Source organism: Otolemur garnettii, unplaced genomic scaffold, assembly GCF_000181295.1.
Source record: "Otolemur garnettii isolate 467f Iridium unplaced genomic scaffold, OtoGar3 scaffold00002, whole genome shotgun sequence".
In the NCBI taxonomy this organism is placed as follows: Eukaryota; Metazoa; Chordata; class Mammalia; order Primates; family Galagidae; genus Otolemur; species Otolemur garnettii.
This window is the reverse complement of record NW_003852397.1, coordinates 5965955-5981635: the sequence shown is the minus strand read 5'-3', so window position 1 is coordinate 5981635 and position 15681 is coordinate 5965955. Positions and strand designations below refer to the sequence as shown.

Sequence of the window (15681 nt, the reverse complement as noted above, 5' to 3'; positions counted from 1 at the left end):
AGACATTGGTAAAAAGGCACCTCCTTGCCTCATGTCTCTGAGGTAAGCACAGCCTTTACCTCCTGCAGTCGGGAGGATGTGAATTGCCCCAGAAACAGCACTGTAGATTTTTTTTTTTCAATTTAGACTCACTGGCATTACAGTAAATGGAAACTACTCCTGGTTTTCTTATAGGTTAAATTATTATCTTCATTTTACCTGCTGATACATATGTTTATCTATTTGAATGTTATGGTTATTATTTTAATTAAAAGTTAGGAACGTGAGACTTGAGTCCCTGAGTGTATATCACAATCTTCCTTGGGAATATACCTATATCTTAAAAATACCATTCCTAAGGTGTTGACAATGTTTTATTCACAGATGAAGAAAGAGCCGGTGAAGTATCCACATTAGGATGGAGTTCTGAAGGCCCTAGTCAAGATTTAGGCTTGTCAGACAAAGGTAAATCAATACTTGGGTAATTTGATTCTCTTAGATTATAGTTCTAAAAAACACAAGTAGCTCCTTCAAAATTTAAAGAAGAAATGTGTGATTCTTTTTTAAAAAGCATTATTAATACCCACCTTATGCCATCTTAAAGGCAGTTGAACATGCAGGAACACACACAAAATATTAGCACATGATATGTTGTTTTGGTGAGAAAGAATATTGGGAAGACAGGCAATCTATCTTTCTGCTCTGCCACCCACAGCATGTAGCTACTATAATAATACACAAGATGGCAGCTAGAGCTCCAGCCATCACGACAGTGTTCCTAGTAAGAAGAGGGGGGAAAGCAAGGGACAAAAACTGGCACTCAGCTGTCTCTCTCAAAGAGACAATAGGAACATACACACACACACATTGTGCTTGCATCTTTTTGGCTATCCAAACTATAAGAAAAATTGGGAGATATATATATATGTATTTTAGCTGGGCACTTTGCTTACTAAGGAAGAAAGAAGGGATATGGGGTGGACACCTAGCAGCTCTTAGCAATTTTGCCTGGCTATTTTTGCCTTATCATGTCCCCCACTCTCATGGCTACTAGGAAGATCATGGATTCTTGATTTTTCTGCTCTGGTTCTCCAGAGACTGTGGCTCTGTCTATCCTTGAGAACACATTCAGGCCAGGAGGGCAATAGGCAGCTGCTCTTTGAAGGCCCCCATTTGAGGGTTTCTGGACTGGGATCAACTGGGCTCCAGTAGAGACCTTGAGAGATAGGGCCCGGGGACAGCAGCTCAGAAGCTCGACTGCAAGTGCAGAGGTAGATTAGTCAACCTAGCTGGAGTCGCCCAGCTCCTATCTCATTAGAGGGATGGATACGCATTGCATCATGATGCAGCCTGAGAGCCAATTCAGTCATGCAAGGAGACACTTCAGCACCAAAGGGGGCAAGAATCAAATGTGACACTTGAACACCCAGCCTATGCCACTTTTTCCCCATTCCCTCCAACTTGCCTCCCTCCTGTTCTCTTGCCATCCCAAGTAATAACTGAAAGTATTTCTCTTGTTTTCTGACTCTAGATGCTCATGTTTTCATTTGATTTCTGAAACACTCTGGTCCCTGCCTTTTTTTGTTGATTTTGACGCCTGCCTGATGGGACTTCTTCCCCCATTCATCCTCGTTCTGGTGCACTGGCTTTAGGTCAGTCCTCTGATAGTTTCTGACTGTGTGTTTCCTGACTTAGCATTTCCTCCTCCTTGTCTTATTTCCCCCCGTCTTCCAGCGCGTTTTGCAGCAGCACGAAGACGATACGTCTTGGGTTGGGTAGTATCCATCAACCATGTTTTATTGCTGAAAGTATTAATGGCATTAATTTATAACTTAATTTACTTTAGCATTGGAAGTCTCAATAGATGAGGTAACTGCAAATCATCCAGAGGTTCTGTCTATGATTGAAGTGACTGTAAAAGCATCAAAGGATATGAACTTTGAACATCCGTATGTAAAACATGCTGAAATCTTAGAGGAAGTCCTCACAGAGGTAAAAAAAAAAAAAGCTTTTTTTTATGGATTTAGCTATAACAAAGAAAATGTTGATCTAGTATATGCATAAATATTTTAGTGTCTTATTCTACAGTATTGAAATTTGTAGCCTTCAAAATTATGTACATTTCATTGTCAGCATCATTGAATGTAAAGTACCCTCGTGAACAATTACAAATGCTCTTTGGTAAATTTTCTGTTATGAACAAAATTAAGCACCACTGTAATTGTACTTGATCAGACACCTGAAAGCCCAATTCCATGCCTCTCTGGTGACAGCCAGGCTGGACACAGGCCATGGGTAAAGGCTTCTTGTGCCACCCGCACTCCTGACTCCAACTCCTTCAAAGCACAGTCTCCAGGCTTGGCCACATGTTCTGGAATTCTTTATTATATGAAATCCCAAGGAGGGTTTTTACTTTCTCCCTGCAATGATCCCAACTGAGGAATCACCTTGATAATTCCTAACCTGAAGCTGTTGCTGGTGAGACATCCAAAACTTGCATCCCTAGACATCCGAGTCTTCATTTCCCAAACCTTTCCCCACCTCGGCTTTGAGTTTTCCTGGACTTGGGTAGCTTGCACTGCTTCAGAGACAGTAGCACCTCTCCTCTCATCCGTCTCTTCTCCTGAAGCCTTGGCTGGGCCCATCATATTTCCTTTCTCGCTTCTCTTACTCTGTAGCATTTCAGCATATGATCTTTTCCCACCTACATCAGAATCTCTTGGGTAAAATGGAAGTCAGGAAGATAGCTTCTGCACTCAGCCCTGCTGCTATGTGGACTTCTCCTAAAGACAAGGAGTGTGGAGAGCCTGGAAAAAATATAGCAGGAACAAACACAAGTGAATATCTCAATGCAGACCATATAATGAGACAATAATATCCCTATCACACCCATTTTTAATGATCTATGGAAAATTTAGCTGTACAAAATGGCTTGGAACATAAATAAGAGGAACAACTCTCGGAACAGAGGAGAAATATAATAATTTCTGCACTTATAATATAATAACTTGCACTGTATATTTTTTATTATATCCAAGCAAATAATCTAAAAAACAATAAGAGCAAGTGAGCATGTTCAGAAATAAGGCAGCCAGTAGCCGTATAGCCATAGAGGTTTATCCAACACGTAATTATTGCTAGTGGATAAGAAATAAGATAGCCAAAGGAATAAAAAAATCCATACATGACAGGAACATAAATGTAAAATAATAATAAGTTTGTAATAAAAAGATAAGGGGGTCCATGTGAATAAAATTATTAAACTTTGTGAACAAAAGCTGAGGCCAAGAAATAGATCAATTCTCATGTATAAAAACAAAATCTTCTTAATGTGTCTTTCTCAAATTCATTTATAGATTTGATGCAGTTCTAATAAAAATCTCAAGGTTGTTTTTTTTTTTTTATTAAATCATAGCTGTGCCCATTAATGCGTTTATGGGGTTTTCCTTCTGAAAGTCAAAAGAAGTCCAAAGATACTTGTTTAAGATCTACAAAAATTGCACATCCAGGTGGCACCCTTGACTTGTCAAGCTATGATGGTAATATCAGTGCACAATTTCTCACAGGTAACGACAGAAAACAGGAATAGGTTTTCTGGTGCCCCAGAACAAGGAGGATGGATTCTGGACAACTGCCCTCTTATTAAAGAACTGTGGGCGCTCATCTTCGAGAAAGGAATTATGCCTGATTTGATCATCTGTTTATCAGATACCGAAAATGATGGTTGGTAAATATTTATTATGGACATTTGAAAGTGGAGTTTTTATTGCTGATAATATTGTTGGTTAAAATATGGAATGGAAAACTCTTCATCCTTCCTAGATCAAAGTACCACTCCAGCAATCTCTGCAGGACCTAGATGTCCACAAAATGAGGCTTCCTTCTACCAAGGAGGTGACCAGTGATAAGCACTGGTCTGCTGAGTGTTCTAGCAGGCCCTTGCTCGTGAAGCTGAAAATTTCACACACTTACACATACACACATATACCACAAGTCAGAAACTATACCTTCTACGTGAACAATATATAAGACTAAGGGCAAAGACTATATATTTGTCCTTCTTCCCTTCAAGTGGTAAAAGATAGGGACATAAAGACAGCTGAGCTAACTTTTATTTATTCTGTCCTTTTGCTTCCTAAAGAAATAGTCTTGACGTGAAAGTTTCCAGAGGAAAAATATGGATACTAACTCTCTTCGTGTTTTAATTATTTATGCTATACTAATACATACCTTTTTAACAAGGATTTAAGATGGTCTATAAATGTTTTAAAGAACCTGGGCTCTATTTATGGATACCTTTGAATATAGGCAGAAATTAATTTTTTTAATTTCCAAAATAGTATATTTCTCTCTATTTTGCAAGCTTCAAAAATAATACTATTCTCTTTATCTGTATTTCAGGAAAATACTTACTTAATCGGCTATATTTAAAGAATAAATCTGAAATTGATGCGAAGATTTTAGAAAGATTATCAGACGAACAAAAGAAAAAGAAGGAGGAAGAAGCAGCAAGGTAAAACCTGACTGAAACGATAAAATAGATTAATGTGCCTTTTGTAGCTGTTAACTATCTTCTTGGGATTTAGACTTATATAGATACTATCAAAATTGTTTATTAATTTGATCCAATTCTAACTGATTCTAAGAAAAGCCCAGTGATTTCACAAACACTTCTAGAATCTCTAAATTTCACAGCGTATACGAAACTTATTCTACATCAAGCATCTACTCTCCAATGAGACTGTTAAAAAATGAGCATAAGATACAAATTTTTTACCATATTCATCTGTGACTTCACTTCATTTACTGGTATCCACAAATTGAAGAAACAAGAGGATAGGAAGTAAATGAGAATGCACTTGAGTGATGTGACTGATGTCCAAAGCCTAAATTCCACAAAAGGAAAGCACAAGGCTGGTTATTCATATTGGACAGGTTTAACATTAAGGACTTACTCTGTAATCTGGGCATCATGAATAACTTTAAAAAATGTGACCATGTTTCTATTCATGGCAAGAGTCAATATTAAACTCTAATAGACTACAATGTACTTTAGGTTGAAAAATAAAGTTTAAAAAACTGTGACTTCATTTGCTAATTGTTCTTCCTTGCTGAAACATACTTTTCAAATATTTCACATTTTAATTTGTCCACTGAGATTTCTAGGCCAAGTGATAAAGGCCTAGACATATAAGAACGACATTTCTCTATTAAAATCCACTAACCCTCCTGCTATTAATGATGGCATTTATAGTTTGGTCAGCTATAAAGGGGGGCATTTCATTCCCCCCTTCAGATATTAGCAATATGAGCTTAGATTTAGGAAAGCTTTTTAAACTCCTGAAATTATAAATCTCAAAAGTAGGTAATTGCAGAGGCACAGAGAGGTTGAGTAAGATGTGTATATCAGAGGAATGTTTTTTAGTCATTCCTTTAGGAACTTAACATAAAAATATGTGAGTATAACTTAGCTAAATTTGTTAATAAAGTTATTTGACACATTGACTAAAGAGTATTTTCATTCAGACGCTAATTACAAACTTACTAGATTTACTTTAGCTTTTAAAACTTGTACAATTTTGTTATAAATAGAGCCACAATCTGCTAGTATTAAGGAATAACTTAATTTTTGGTATATAAGAAATAATCAGGCCAGGCATGGTGGCTCACACCTATAATCCTAACACTCTGGGAGCCCAAGGTAGGAGGATCACTTGAGCTCAGGGGTTTAAGACAAACTTGAGCAAGACTGAGATCCCATCTCTACTAAAAACAGAAAAATTAGCTGGGCATTGTGGCAGGCGCCTGTAGTCCCAGCTACTCAGGAGGCTGAGACAAGAGGATCACTGAACCCAGGAGTTTGAGGTTGCTGTGAGCTAGGATGAGACTATAGCAACAGAGTAAGACTATCTCAAACAAGAAAGAAAAAAAAAGAAAAGTCAAATATTTGAGAACACATGACAATCTCAATGTCAGAGTAAAATAAAGTATGTAAGTTCTAGACTTAGGATCTACTACATTTTAAAAATATAAAAAATATATACATCTATAATTTTTTTTAAAAAGAAGCAGAACCTCCTTCACTTTCTCCCAACTCTACCTTCACCTCACTGTTACCTTATAAAATTTTCTAAGCCATTTCTGTAATTAATTTTTACTTCTTTTGATTCTAAATACTTTCATAAACTTCTTAATGCCACTTTCCTAGATGGAAACAAGCTTTTCAATGTTTTTACATGTTGATTTTTGAAATTCAATGTATTTCAAAACAATTTTTTTCATGTACTACAGAAAATGAAATGTAAGATAGTTAAAAAGAGAGGGAAAATGATCAGAGACTCATTTAAAAGCTGTACAAGTTCGTTAGAAAAAACTTAACAGGATCGAGAACATCATCTTGGGTCAAATGTCTAAAGACACACCAAATCCTACAACTTTTTCAGCATCAGTTTCCAAATGTGCCTATCAGATGGCAAGATACTTTCTGTCATCATTGTTTGTCTTTGGATCTTCTATCCAAGTGGTTTTGTAGAAGTTTTTAATAACTAGCAGCAAAGTTCTTCCTCATTCTGGTCAGGTCTTGAATTCTTAACAGCAACATACTTTTTCTAGGTTTTGAATAAAAAAGATGTCACCCAAAAAAAGCCCTGTCTGAAGTATAGGCATATCTCAGAAATATTGCTGGTTCAGTAAAACAAGTCACTCCTTTTGGTTTCCCAGTGCATACAAAAGTTGTTTACAGCTCGGCGCCTGTGGGTCAAGTGGCTAAGGCGCCAGCCACATACAACTAAGGTGGCAGGTTCGAATCCAGCCCAGCCCGCCAAACAACAATGATGGCTGCAACCAAAAAATAGCCAGGCATTGTGGCAGGCGCCTGTGGTCCCAGCTACTTGGGAGGCTGAGACAGGAGACTCACTTGAGCCCAAGAGTTGGAGGTTGCTGTGAGCTGTGATGCCTTGGCACTCTACCCAGGGGGACAGCTTGAGGCTCTGTCTCAAAAAAAAAATTAAAAAAAAAAGTTGTTTACACTATCGGGTAGTCACTGAAGTGGGAAATAGTATTATGTCTAAAAATATATACTTATCATAATTTATAAATACTTTACTGCAAAACAAAACAACAAAAAAAGGCTAACCATTCATTATCCTGAGCCTTCAGCCAGTCATAATCTTTTTCGATGGTGGAATTTCCTTGATTTTGATGGCTATCAACTGATTAATCAGATTTGGTGTTTGCTGAAGGTTAGGAAGGCTATGGCAATTTCTTAAAATAAGACAAGTAAGTTTGTCAGGTCAATTTACTCTTCCTTTCATGAAGAATTTCTCTATAGTATTGGTGCCCCATCTGAGTTCTTAAGTGACCAGATGCATTCTTAATGAGCAGTAGTATTTTGAAAGGATTTTTTTTTCCTGGGCAGTAGGTCTTAATAGTAGACTTAAAATATTTGGTAAACATGCTGCTAAACAGCTAGATCTTGTTGCAGCTTCTCCATCCGCACTTGCTGCTTCGCCTCACACTTGGGTATTATGGAGATGGCTTCTTCCCTTAGGCCTCATCATGAACCAACCTCTGCTAGCTTCGTTTTTTTTTCTGCAACTTCCTCACCTCTCTCAGACTTCATAAATTAAGGGGAGTTAGGATTTTATTCCAGACCAGCTTTGGCTCAAGGGAATGTTGTGGCTAGTTTGATCTTCTATCTAGACTTCTGAAACTTTCTCCGTATCAGCAATAACAATATCTGTTTCATTTCCCTATTATTCTTGTGTTTACTGGAATGCACTTTTAATTTCCTTCAGGAATATTTCCTTGGTATTCACAACTTGGCACAAGAAGACTGGATCTGGGCCTATCTCAGCTTTTGATATACCTTCCTCACCTTAATCATTTCTAGCTTTTGACTGAAAGTGAAAGATGTGGGGCTTTGCATCTGAACACTTACAAGCTATTGTAGGGTTATTAATTGGCCTCATTTCAGCATTTTTGTGTCTCAGGGAATAAGGAGGCCTAGGGAAGGCCTGACAGGGGAGTGGCCAGAGTGGAGCAGCCAGAACACACATAATGCTTATCCATTGTTTACCATCTTATATGGGGGTAGTTCGTGACACTCCAAACAATGACAATAGCCATGTCAGCGATCACAAATAACCATAATACATCACTATAATGAAAAATTCTAGGCTGAGCTCATGCCTGTAATCTTAGCACTCTGGGAGACCAAGATGGGTGGATTGTTCGAGCTCAGGAGTTCAAGACCAGCCTGAGAAACAGCAAGACCCCATCTTTATTAAAAATAGGAAAATTATCCAGTCTTTGTGGTGGGTGCCTGTAGTCCCAGCTACTCAGGAGGTTGATGAGGTAAGAGGATCACTTGAACCCAGGAGTTTGAGGTTGTTGTGAGAAAAATATGCCACAGCACTCTATCCAGGCCTCCAGGCCAACAGAATGAGACAAGAAAGAAAGAAAGAAAGAGAGAAAGAGAGAAAGAGAGAAAGAGAGAGAGAGGAAGGAAGGAAGGAAGGATCTGAAAGTTGTGAGAATTACCAAAATGTGACATAGAAACATGAGCGAGAACGTGCTGTTGGAAAAATGGTAGCAATGGACTTGCTCCATGCAGGGTTGCCACAAACGTTCAGTTTGTAAATAGTGTAATACCAGTGAAGTATAAAAGCAAAGCACAGTAAAATGGGTGCGCCTGTTTGCAGACACAGCCGAAATAGAGAAGGAGTTCAGAAGCAATATTCGGTAGTCTCAGACATCAGAGTCCTGAAATGAATAAAGAGAATTTGAGTTGCACCAGGACATCAGGCTGGAACGTGGGATCTGGAACACAGTGAAAGAATACCATCTATTAACAGGAAACAGACCTGTTGGAAAAAGGGGTATAGGAAAGTCTTCTGAAGAGACTATATGTAACTAGATTTCAAAGGAAGGCAAAATGGACGCAAAGAGCACTGAGCTTGAGAGAAGGACAGGTCTTAGGAGAGCTGTGGCCTCAGCATGAGCTACTGATAGGCATGGACTCTTCTTTACTTAACTCATCTCCTTTTGGGGAATACTTCATATAATATTGTGAAATGTCTGAATTTCCAAAGGTAATTGAATTTTCAACCTTTTCTTTTCAGAAAAGCCACAGAAGAGGCATCGAGACAAGAGGAAGAAAAACAAAGGCTAATGGAAGTTATGAATTTAAAAACAAAAGGTAAACACAGATTGATATGACTAATGACATGTCACTGTATAGTTACTGTAAGCAACTGCAATGTTTCAAGTGAATTATAGACAGAGTGATAACATTTCCCAATTTACTGTGAAAGTCCACATTTATGCCTATGGTCCCAAAGTATTTCTACTACTCCCTTTTATTCTCAGTGCTCCAATTTGGATAAAAAAAAAAAATCATGGCTCGGCGCCTATGGCTCAACCGGCTAAGGCGCCAGCCACGTACACCTAAGGTGGCGGGTTCGAATCCCCAGCCCGGACCCGCCAAACAACAATGACGGCTGCAACCAAAAAATAGCCGGGCGTTGTGGCGGGCGCCTGTGGTCCCAGCTACTTGGGAGGCGGAGGCAGGAGACTCGCTTGAGCCCAGGAGTTGGAGGTTGCTGTGAGCTGTAATGCCACGGCACTCTACCCAGGGGGACAGCTTGAGGCTCTGTCTCAAAAAAAAAAAAAATCATATGGGGCCAACTGGAGCAACGGATTCACAGAGAAAGAGTCCTGACACAGATACCTACTTGTGCCACTCTGCAAGGGCTACACAGCAGAAGGATTCCAAATTTGTCTAGATAGTTGCTCCTGTCACGGGTGACAGAAAGCTTTGGAATCATTTCCATTAGAAGGAGTCTTGCAATAATTGAGAAAACAGCCAAACTCTTACGACATGCCCATTGGCTTTCCACTTGAACTTTCATCTCCATTACTCTAACGGGCTGATTTTGAGACTAGAGTTCTCAACCTGGGATCCTTGAGTAAAATTCAGGGGTCTGTGAAATTAATGGGAAAATAACTCCAAGCTGATTTTCACTAATTCATTAGGTACTTAATACAAACAACGAACCACAATAGTATTAGCAATACTTCAACTTTGTCACCAGTAGAAATGAAGATATTTTCATATCCCATTATGGTTTTACATATTTTGTTTATGCTGTTTCAAAATGATGGTAGTTATTAAACCAGTTGCTAGTTCTTGCTCTTTAATACACTACTAAAAATGCACTAATTTCCTATAGCACAAAATTTTTTATATATTGATGACTGCTCTTCAACATAATTGGCTTCTTATGTATTTCATGAATTTGAAATCCTTATTCTGAGAAGGACCCTATAAATTTCACTATACTGCCGCAGGAGTTCATGGCTCAAACGAGCCGAGTATCTGTTTCAGTTTTACACGCTGTGCAGCAAGCCACCCCAAAACTTCATGGTGTAAAAACCACCACCTCTTTTATTATGCACACGATACTTGGGGTCAGGACTCTGGGTGGTGCACAGTGATAACAGCTCATCTCTGCTCCCTGAGGATCTCAGTTCTAACTTTGAGTGATCCACCTTGGAAGTGCATATGCCAGCCCTGGGCATGTCCTTGGATGACTGCAGCCTGGATCGCTATCTTCACTACAACTTCATGAGAGACCCTAAGCCAGAGCCATCCAGTCAAGCCACTCCGCAATTCCTGACCCACAGAAACTGCAAGGATAATATGGAATTATCCTTAGCCACTAAGGTGTTGGGTAATTTATTATGAATCAGTGCAACTAGTATAACCCATAATTAGCAGTCAAAATTCCAGACAGTTTAAAGACCTTACACCACTTCTCAATCCATTCTTGATTTATATGATATACGATTATCCATTAGGGCTTTGGAAGAAAGGATTTGGACTTTTTACATTTTCCTGCATGATTATATGAATTCTTTTTTATTTATCATTTATTATTTTTTGAGATCAAGTCTTACCCTATCACCCTGGGTAGAGTGCCATGTCATCTTGGTAGCTCACAGCAACCTCAAACTCCTGGACTCAAGCCATCCTCTTGCCTCCGCCTCCCGAGTAGGTGGGAATAAAGATACCCACCACAACATCAGGCTATCTTTTTCTATTTTTAGTAGAGATGGGGTCTCACTCTTGCTCCAGCTGGTCTCAAACTCTTGAGCTCAGGCAATCCACCTGCCTCAGTCTCCCAAAGTGCTAGGATTATAGGTGCAAGCCAGGTACTCGGCCTCTTTTTTATGTTTTATAATGTACTTGATATGGATAAGAACACAACCTATATACACTTATTGGAGGTATGCAATACATTTTTTTTAACTATAAGAGATATGCAGTGGAAAGAAGTTTTAAATTCCTCTGTAGAGCATGTATCTTCATCCTAAACCATAGGAGGATTCAACAAATGCTGCTTCATCCTTGTGTATATTACCATGAAATCCTCCACCTAACACAGAGTCACCACATTCCAGATTACTTGGAAACCACTTCCAGGTAGCCCTTGTTTAAACCTAGATATAAGAATATTTGGAGATGCCTTTCTCTTGGTGGTTAATCATCCAGATTTAGGTTAAAATTCAGATGCCAGAAGTTTGTCACACTGCTAGAAAGTGATTCTTAGAGGTATTCATTGAGGGAATTAATTCCCATAAGAGTCCAGAAAACAAGCTCATTTATTTTTTCATATTATCTTTGCATAAAAAGTACCTTGTTTTTCATTTTTGTAAGTATTACATCAATTTCATAAGTATATAAGAGGAAATTAGGGAGAGGGCTTTGGTGACACCAGCATTCATGCCGTCTTCTTCCTGAAAGAATTCCAAACATACATTCACTTAGCAGTCATCAGCATCTACATAAAACTCAGAGTTAAACTTTTAAAATTTACATTTAACATAGTCACATACTACACCATTTACTGTTTTTAATTAGCTAGAATAAAATCCTCATGCCTGCAATTCCAGCAACTCGGGAGGCTTTGGAGGGTTGCTTAAAGCCAGGAGTTTGAGACAAGACCGGGCAACCTAGCAAGACTCCCACCTCTAGAGAAATTGTTTTTTTAATTAGCCAAATGTGGTATCTTGGTAGCTCACAACAACCTCAAAGTCCTGGGTGGTGGGTTCAAGCAATCTAATTTCTTCCATTTTTTCCCCAGAAGCTGAAGATCTGTTTAATGAGGCTGAAGAGACGAGTGAAGGTGAGGGATCTGAAGTTCGTGAAGAATCTGAGGCAACTGAAGCATCGGAAGAGCCCAGAGGGTCGCTGTTACCTGTTGAATCTGAAGGATCTGCGGCCCCTGAACCAGAACCTGAATCAGGTTAGTCTTTAAAGGGGGCTAAGTCCTTAATTTTCCTCCTGTGCTGTAATGTGCTTCTGTGGGTGTGGCTGTGGGGGTGTTTATGTGTGTGCGCACATGCGCTAATAAAATGGAAGGTGGCTGACGATGAAGAGATGAGCCCTCCACTGGAATTCTGTGCTCATGATGAGGCATCAGGAATGCTCATCAGTCTCTTAACTTGTCATGCTTTTTTTTTGTTTGCTACTTAACATCATTCCCAGTAAAGAAAAATTAAAATTTTAAATTATTAGCATGTTTACAGTGCATCTTTATGTTGTGCAACGACATTTTAAAATGCAAACATAAGATTTTAACTCACGTGCAGAATCACCAAAAATGCACAATTTATATTTTGCAGCTTGTATGTGCCTGTGTTTCATGCTTACCAGAATATTAAGTGCTGGTTAGTTTTGCTGCATGCAACCAACTCAACACTTTATCTCACTTTATAACATGCACCTGTTCCCAGCACACTCTGCCTTTAGCTGACTACTGATGGAGGAAGGACTGAAATGAAAAGGAACTGTGGGTTGCCCTAACTTTTCCTGGCCTTCCATGTCATCATTTTTAGAGTAAGTGGTCAGCTGATAAAGGAAAGTAACATGAATAAGAAAGGGTATGATAGGGCCATTGCTTACTTTTTGCATTTGGAGCAAGTTCTAGATAAAAGAGAAAGCACGATCTCTCCGGGCTGTTGGCATTGCCCCCTCGGCTCACTCAGTCCTTCTTACTCCTACACAACATGGGTCCGTTGGAATTCTGTGCTCATGATGTGGCATCAGGAATGCTCATAAGAAGGAATGGCAAACATGTATGGGGCATATCTCTTCTGCTCACGTGCTTGCTTCTCATGTAGGCTCCATTGTCCCCTTGGAGTCCCATTGGACTCTGCTTACAAAACTCAAGTTCAAGGTGAAATTACTTTGAATTTCAAAATGACACCTGAGGACCATTAAAGCAAGTTCCAAGCCCTTGAAGTGACCTTGGAAAACCAGGTCACACATTCATGCAACTGACTCTACTGTAGAGGTCCGGTTTGGGGGGTCAGAGGCAGGGCCAGGAGCCTATGGCTGATGAGAGTCACTCCAAAGATTAGAGATTAGGCTTCAAGCATCAAGGTAGGGTACCCCACTACGGTATGGTGAGTGAGGCTCACAAACGCTTCCAACCACAGTTGGTACTGGGTTAGAAACTAATCCTACAAGCTAAAGGTTTTCAGATACCTCCAGCTAGATGCCAGCCTGGAGTAGTTAAGGGCTGGCAACCTGCTGTTAGCTGGCAAATGAAGCAGGACTAAGGGAAAATTTTACAATGAAAAATCTCATGTTCAACATAGATCATTCTTCCTGCAGGGACTGGCATTAGCTTGATGGGATGGGACAGTATCTTAGTTTATTCAGGTTGCTCTAACAGAATACCTTAGACTGTGTGGTTTAAACAATGGAAATTAATTTCTCACAGTTCTAGAGGCTGAGAAGTCCAAGATCAAGGTGCCAGCAGATCCAGGGTCTGGTGAAGGCACTCATCCTGGTGTGTAGGTGGCTGTTTTCTTGTTACATCCTCACATGGCAGACAGAGAGAGAGAGATCCTCTCTCTCATGTCCACCCTTATAAAAACATCAACCCCATTCCTGAAGGCTGAGTCCTTGGAACCTAATTACCTCCCAAAGGCCTCACCTTTGAATATCTTACCACTGGAGACTTAGGTTTTAATGTGTAAAATTGGAGAAACAAAGGTGGTACAAATGTTCAGATTGTAGCAATCACTATAAAATCAGAACACTGGCACTAGACACAGGAGCTGGCACGATGGAATACTCAGTTTCCTTCTGAGAGTCTCACACTTGTATTGACCGGAACTCCCACCCAGAAACATCATCATTTTCTTTGCCAGCCAGATAGTTAGGCTGACAATGATTCTCCCTCCCCACCCACCTACCAAGAAGGTGGGTCATAAAATACCAAAAGCAAACCAAAAAAACAACCCTGACTCCCATTAAATCTGATGTATCAGACATATCCTCAGGTGCTAATGTCTCGGAATTAGTAGGTATATACTGATGTAGCAAGTCTAGGGGAAGATTTTTAATCTCCTTCTTCCCCAGGTGACCTACTTTGGATATACTAATGCTAGTGTCCTACTCCATTTAGGGTCAGCCCGATGCTACAGACATGACAGGGATTCCCCAGGGCTGGTCCATTTCTGTGAAATCATGGGTCTGTTTCATCATATTAAACCATAGTCTGTTTCACAGAGGGTTTCCATCTGATTTACCTAGTGATTATGTTTTCCATGCAAGGATCCCTCTCTATAAAGTCGTCTTCTTTAAATTGTTTAAGTGGGTTCCCCCGCCCCAACTTAAAAACACCCTGTCTGATATAAATCCATTCCTTTTGGATTTTTTTACTTTACCCAGAGTAACCTGTGGCAGTCTTATGGTGGCTGCCAAACATATGTCCACAGCCTAACTTCCTGTGAATCCTTACTTGGACAGAAGGTCTTTACAAATGGGACCAAGCCAAGGGTCTTAAGATGGAGTGACTATCCAGGATTATCCAGGTGGCCCTAAATTCCACTGCAAGTATCCTTTGAGGAGAGAGATTAGCATACACAGAGAGGAGAAAGTGATGTGAAGGTGGAAGCAGACACCGGAGTGGCCTCCAACCAAGGAATGGAGGCAGCCAGAAGGAGCTTGGATAGGCAAAGTGGATCTTCCAACTTGAGCCTCTGGGGGCTGCTGACACCCTGACTTCTGATTTCTGGTACTCAGAACTGTGAGAAAATAAATTTCTATTGTTTTAAGCCACAGAGTTTGTGATAACTTAGTATGACAATCACAAAAAAATAGTGCAGTATACACCCCACCCAAAACAAGTTTCTTACACCTCCTCCCAGAGGACACATCATTTCCTTTGGATTTTGACTTCTCTTTTGAGCCACAAGATAATCACTATCTCAGTCAATACTCGTGTGGGATGACTAGGGTTTCACTTCAATCCTGCTGTCCCTGCAGTCTTCTTAGAATGGGAGGATAACGTGTATTGCTTAGAATCAATGCTTTAATGGGCAACGACATACACATTCTGGGGCTTTGGGAACAATTGCTTTAATTTTTCCAATTTGCTCTTTATGTACTGCTTAGGTGTAGTTATATTACATGGAGCTTGCCAGAACATGAGCCTACATTAGTTCACATGTCAGTGTTCCATCCCAAGCTCTTCATAGATGTGTAATAACATCAGCTGTTAATAAACATTGAGGGCTCGGCGCCTGTGGCTCAAGCGGCTAAAGCGCCAGCCACATACACCTAAGGTGGCGGGTTCGAATCCCCAGCCCGGACCCGCCAAACAACAATGATGGCTGCAACCAAAA

The 15681-nt window shown here is 39.9% G+C and overlaps 1 protein-coding gene across 1 annotated transcript in view; it reads left to right on the top strand.

Annotated features, from left to right (window-relative positions):
• The window catches only part of AK9 (adenylate kinase 9), a 137262-nt gene that overhangs the window by 55762 nt on the left and 65819 nt on the right, over positions 1 to 15681 (top strand). The window contains exons 14-18 of the mRNA XM_023512441.1: positions 1826 to 1971; positions 3546 to 3702; positions 4381 to 4492; positions 9102 to 9178; positions 12126 to 12287. Coding sequence (XP_023368209.1) covers positions 1826 to 1971; positions 3546 to 3702; positions 4381 to 4492; positions 9102 to 9178; positions 12126 to 12287 — 654 coding nt within the window. The remainder of the gene's footprint in view (positions 1 to 1825; positions 1972 to 3545; positions 3703 to 4380; positions 4493 to 9101; positions 9179 to 12125; positions 12288 to 15681) is intronic.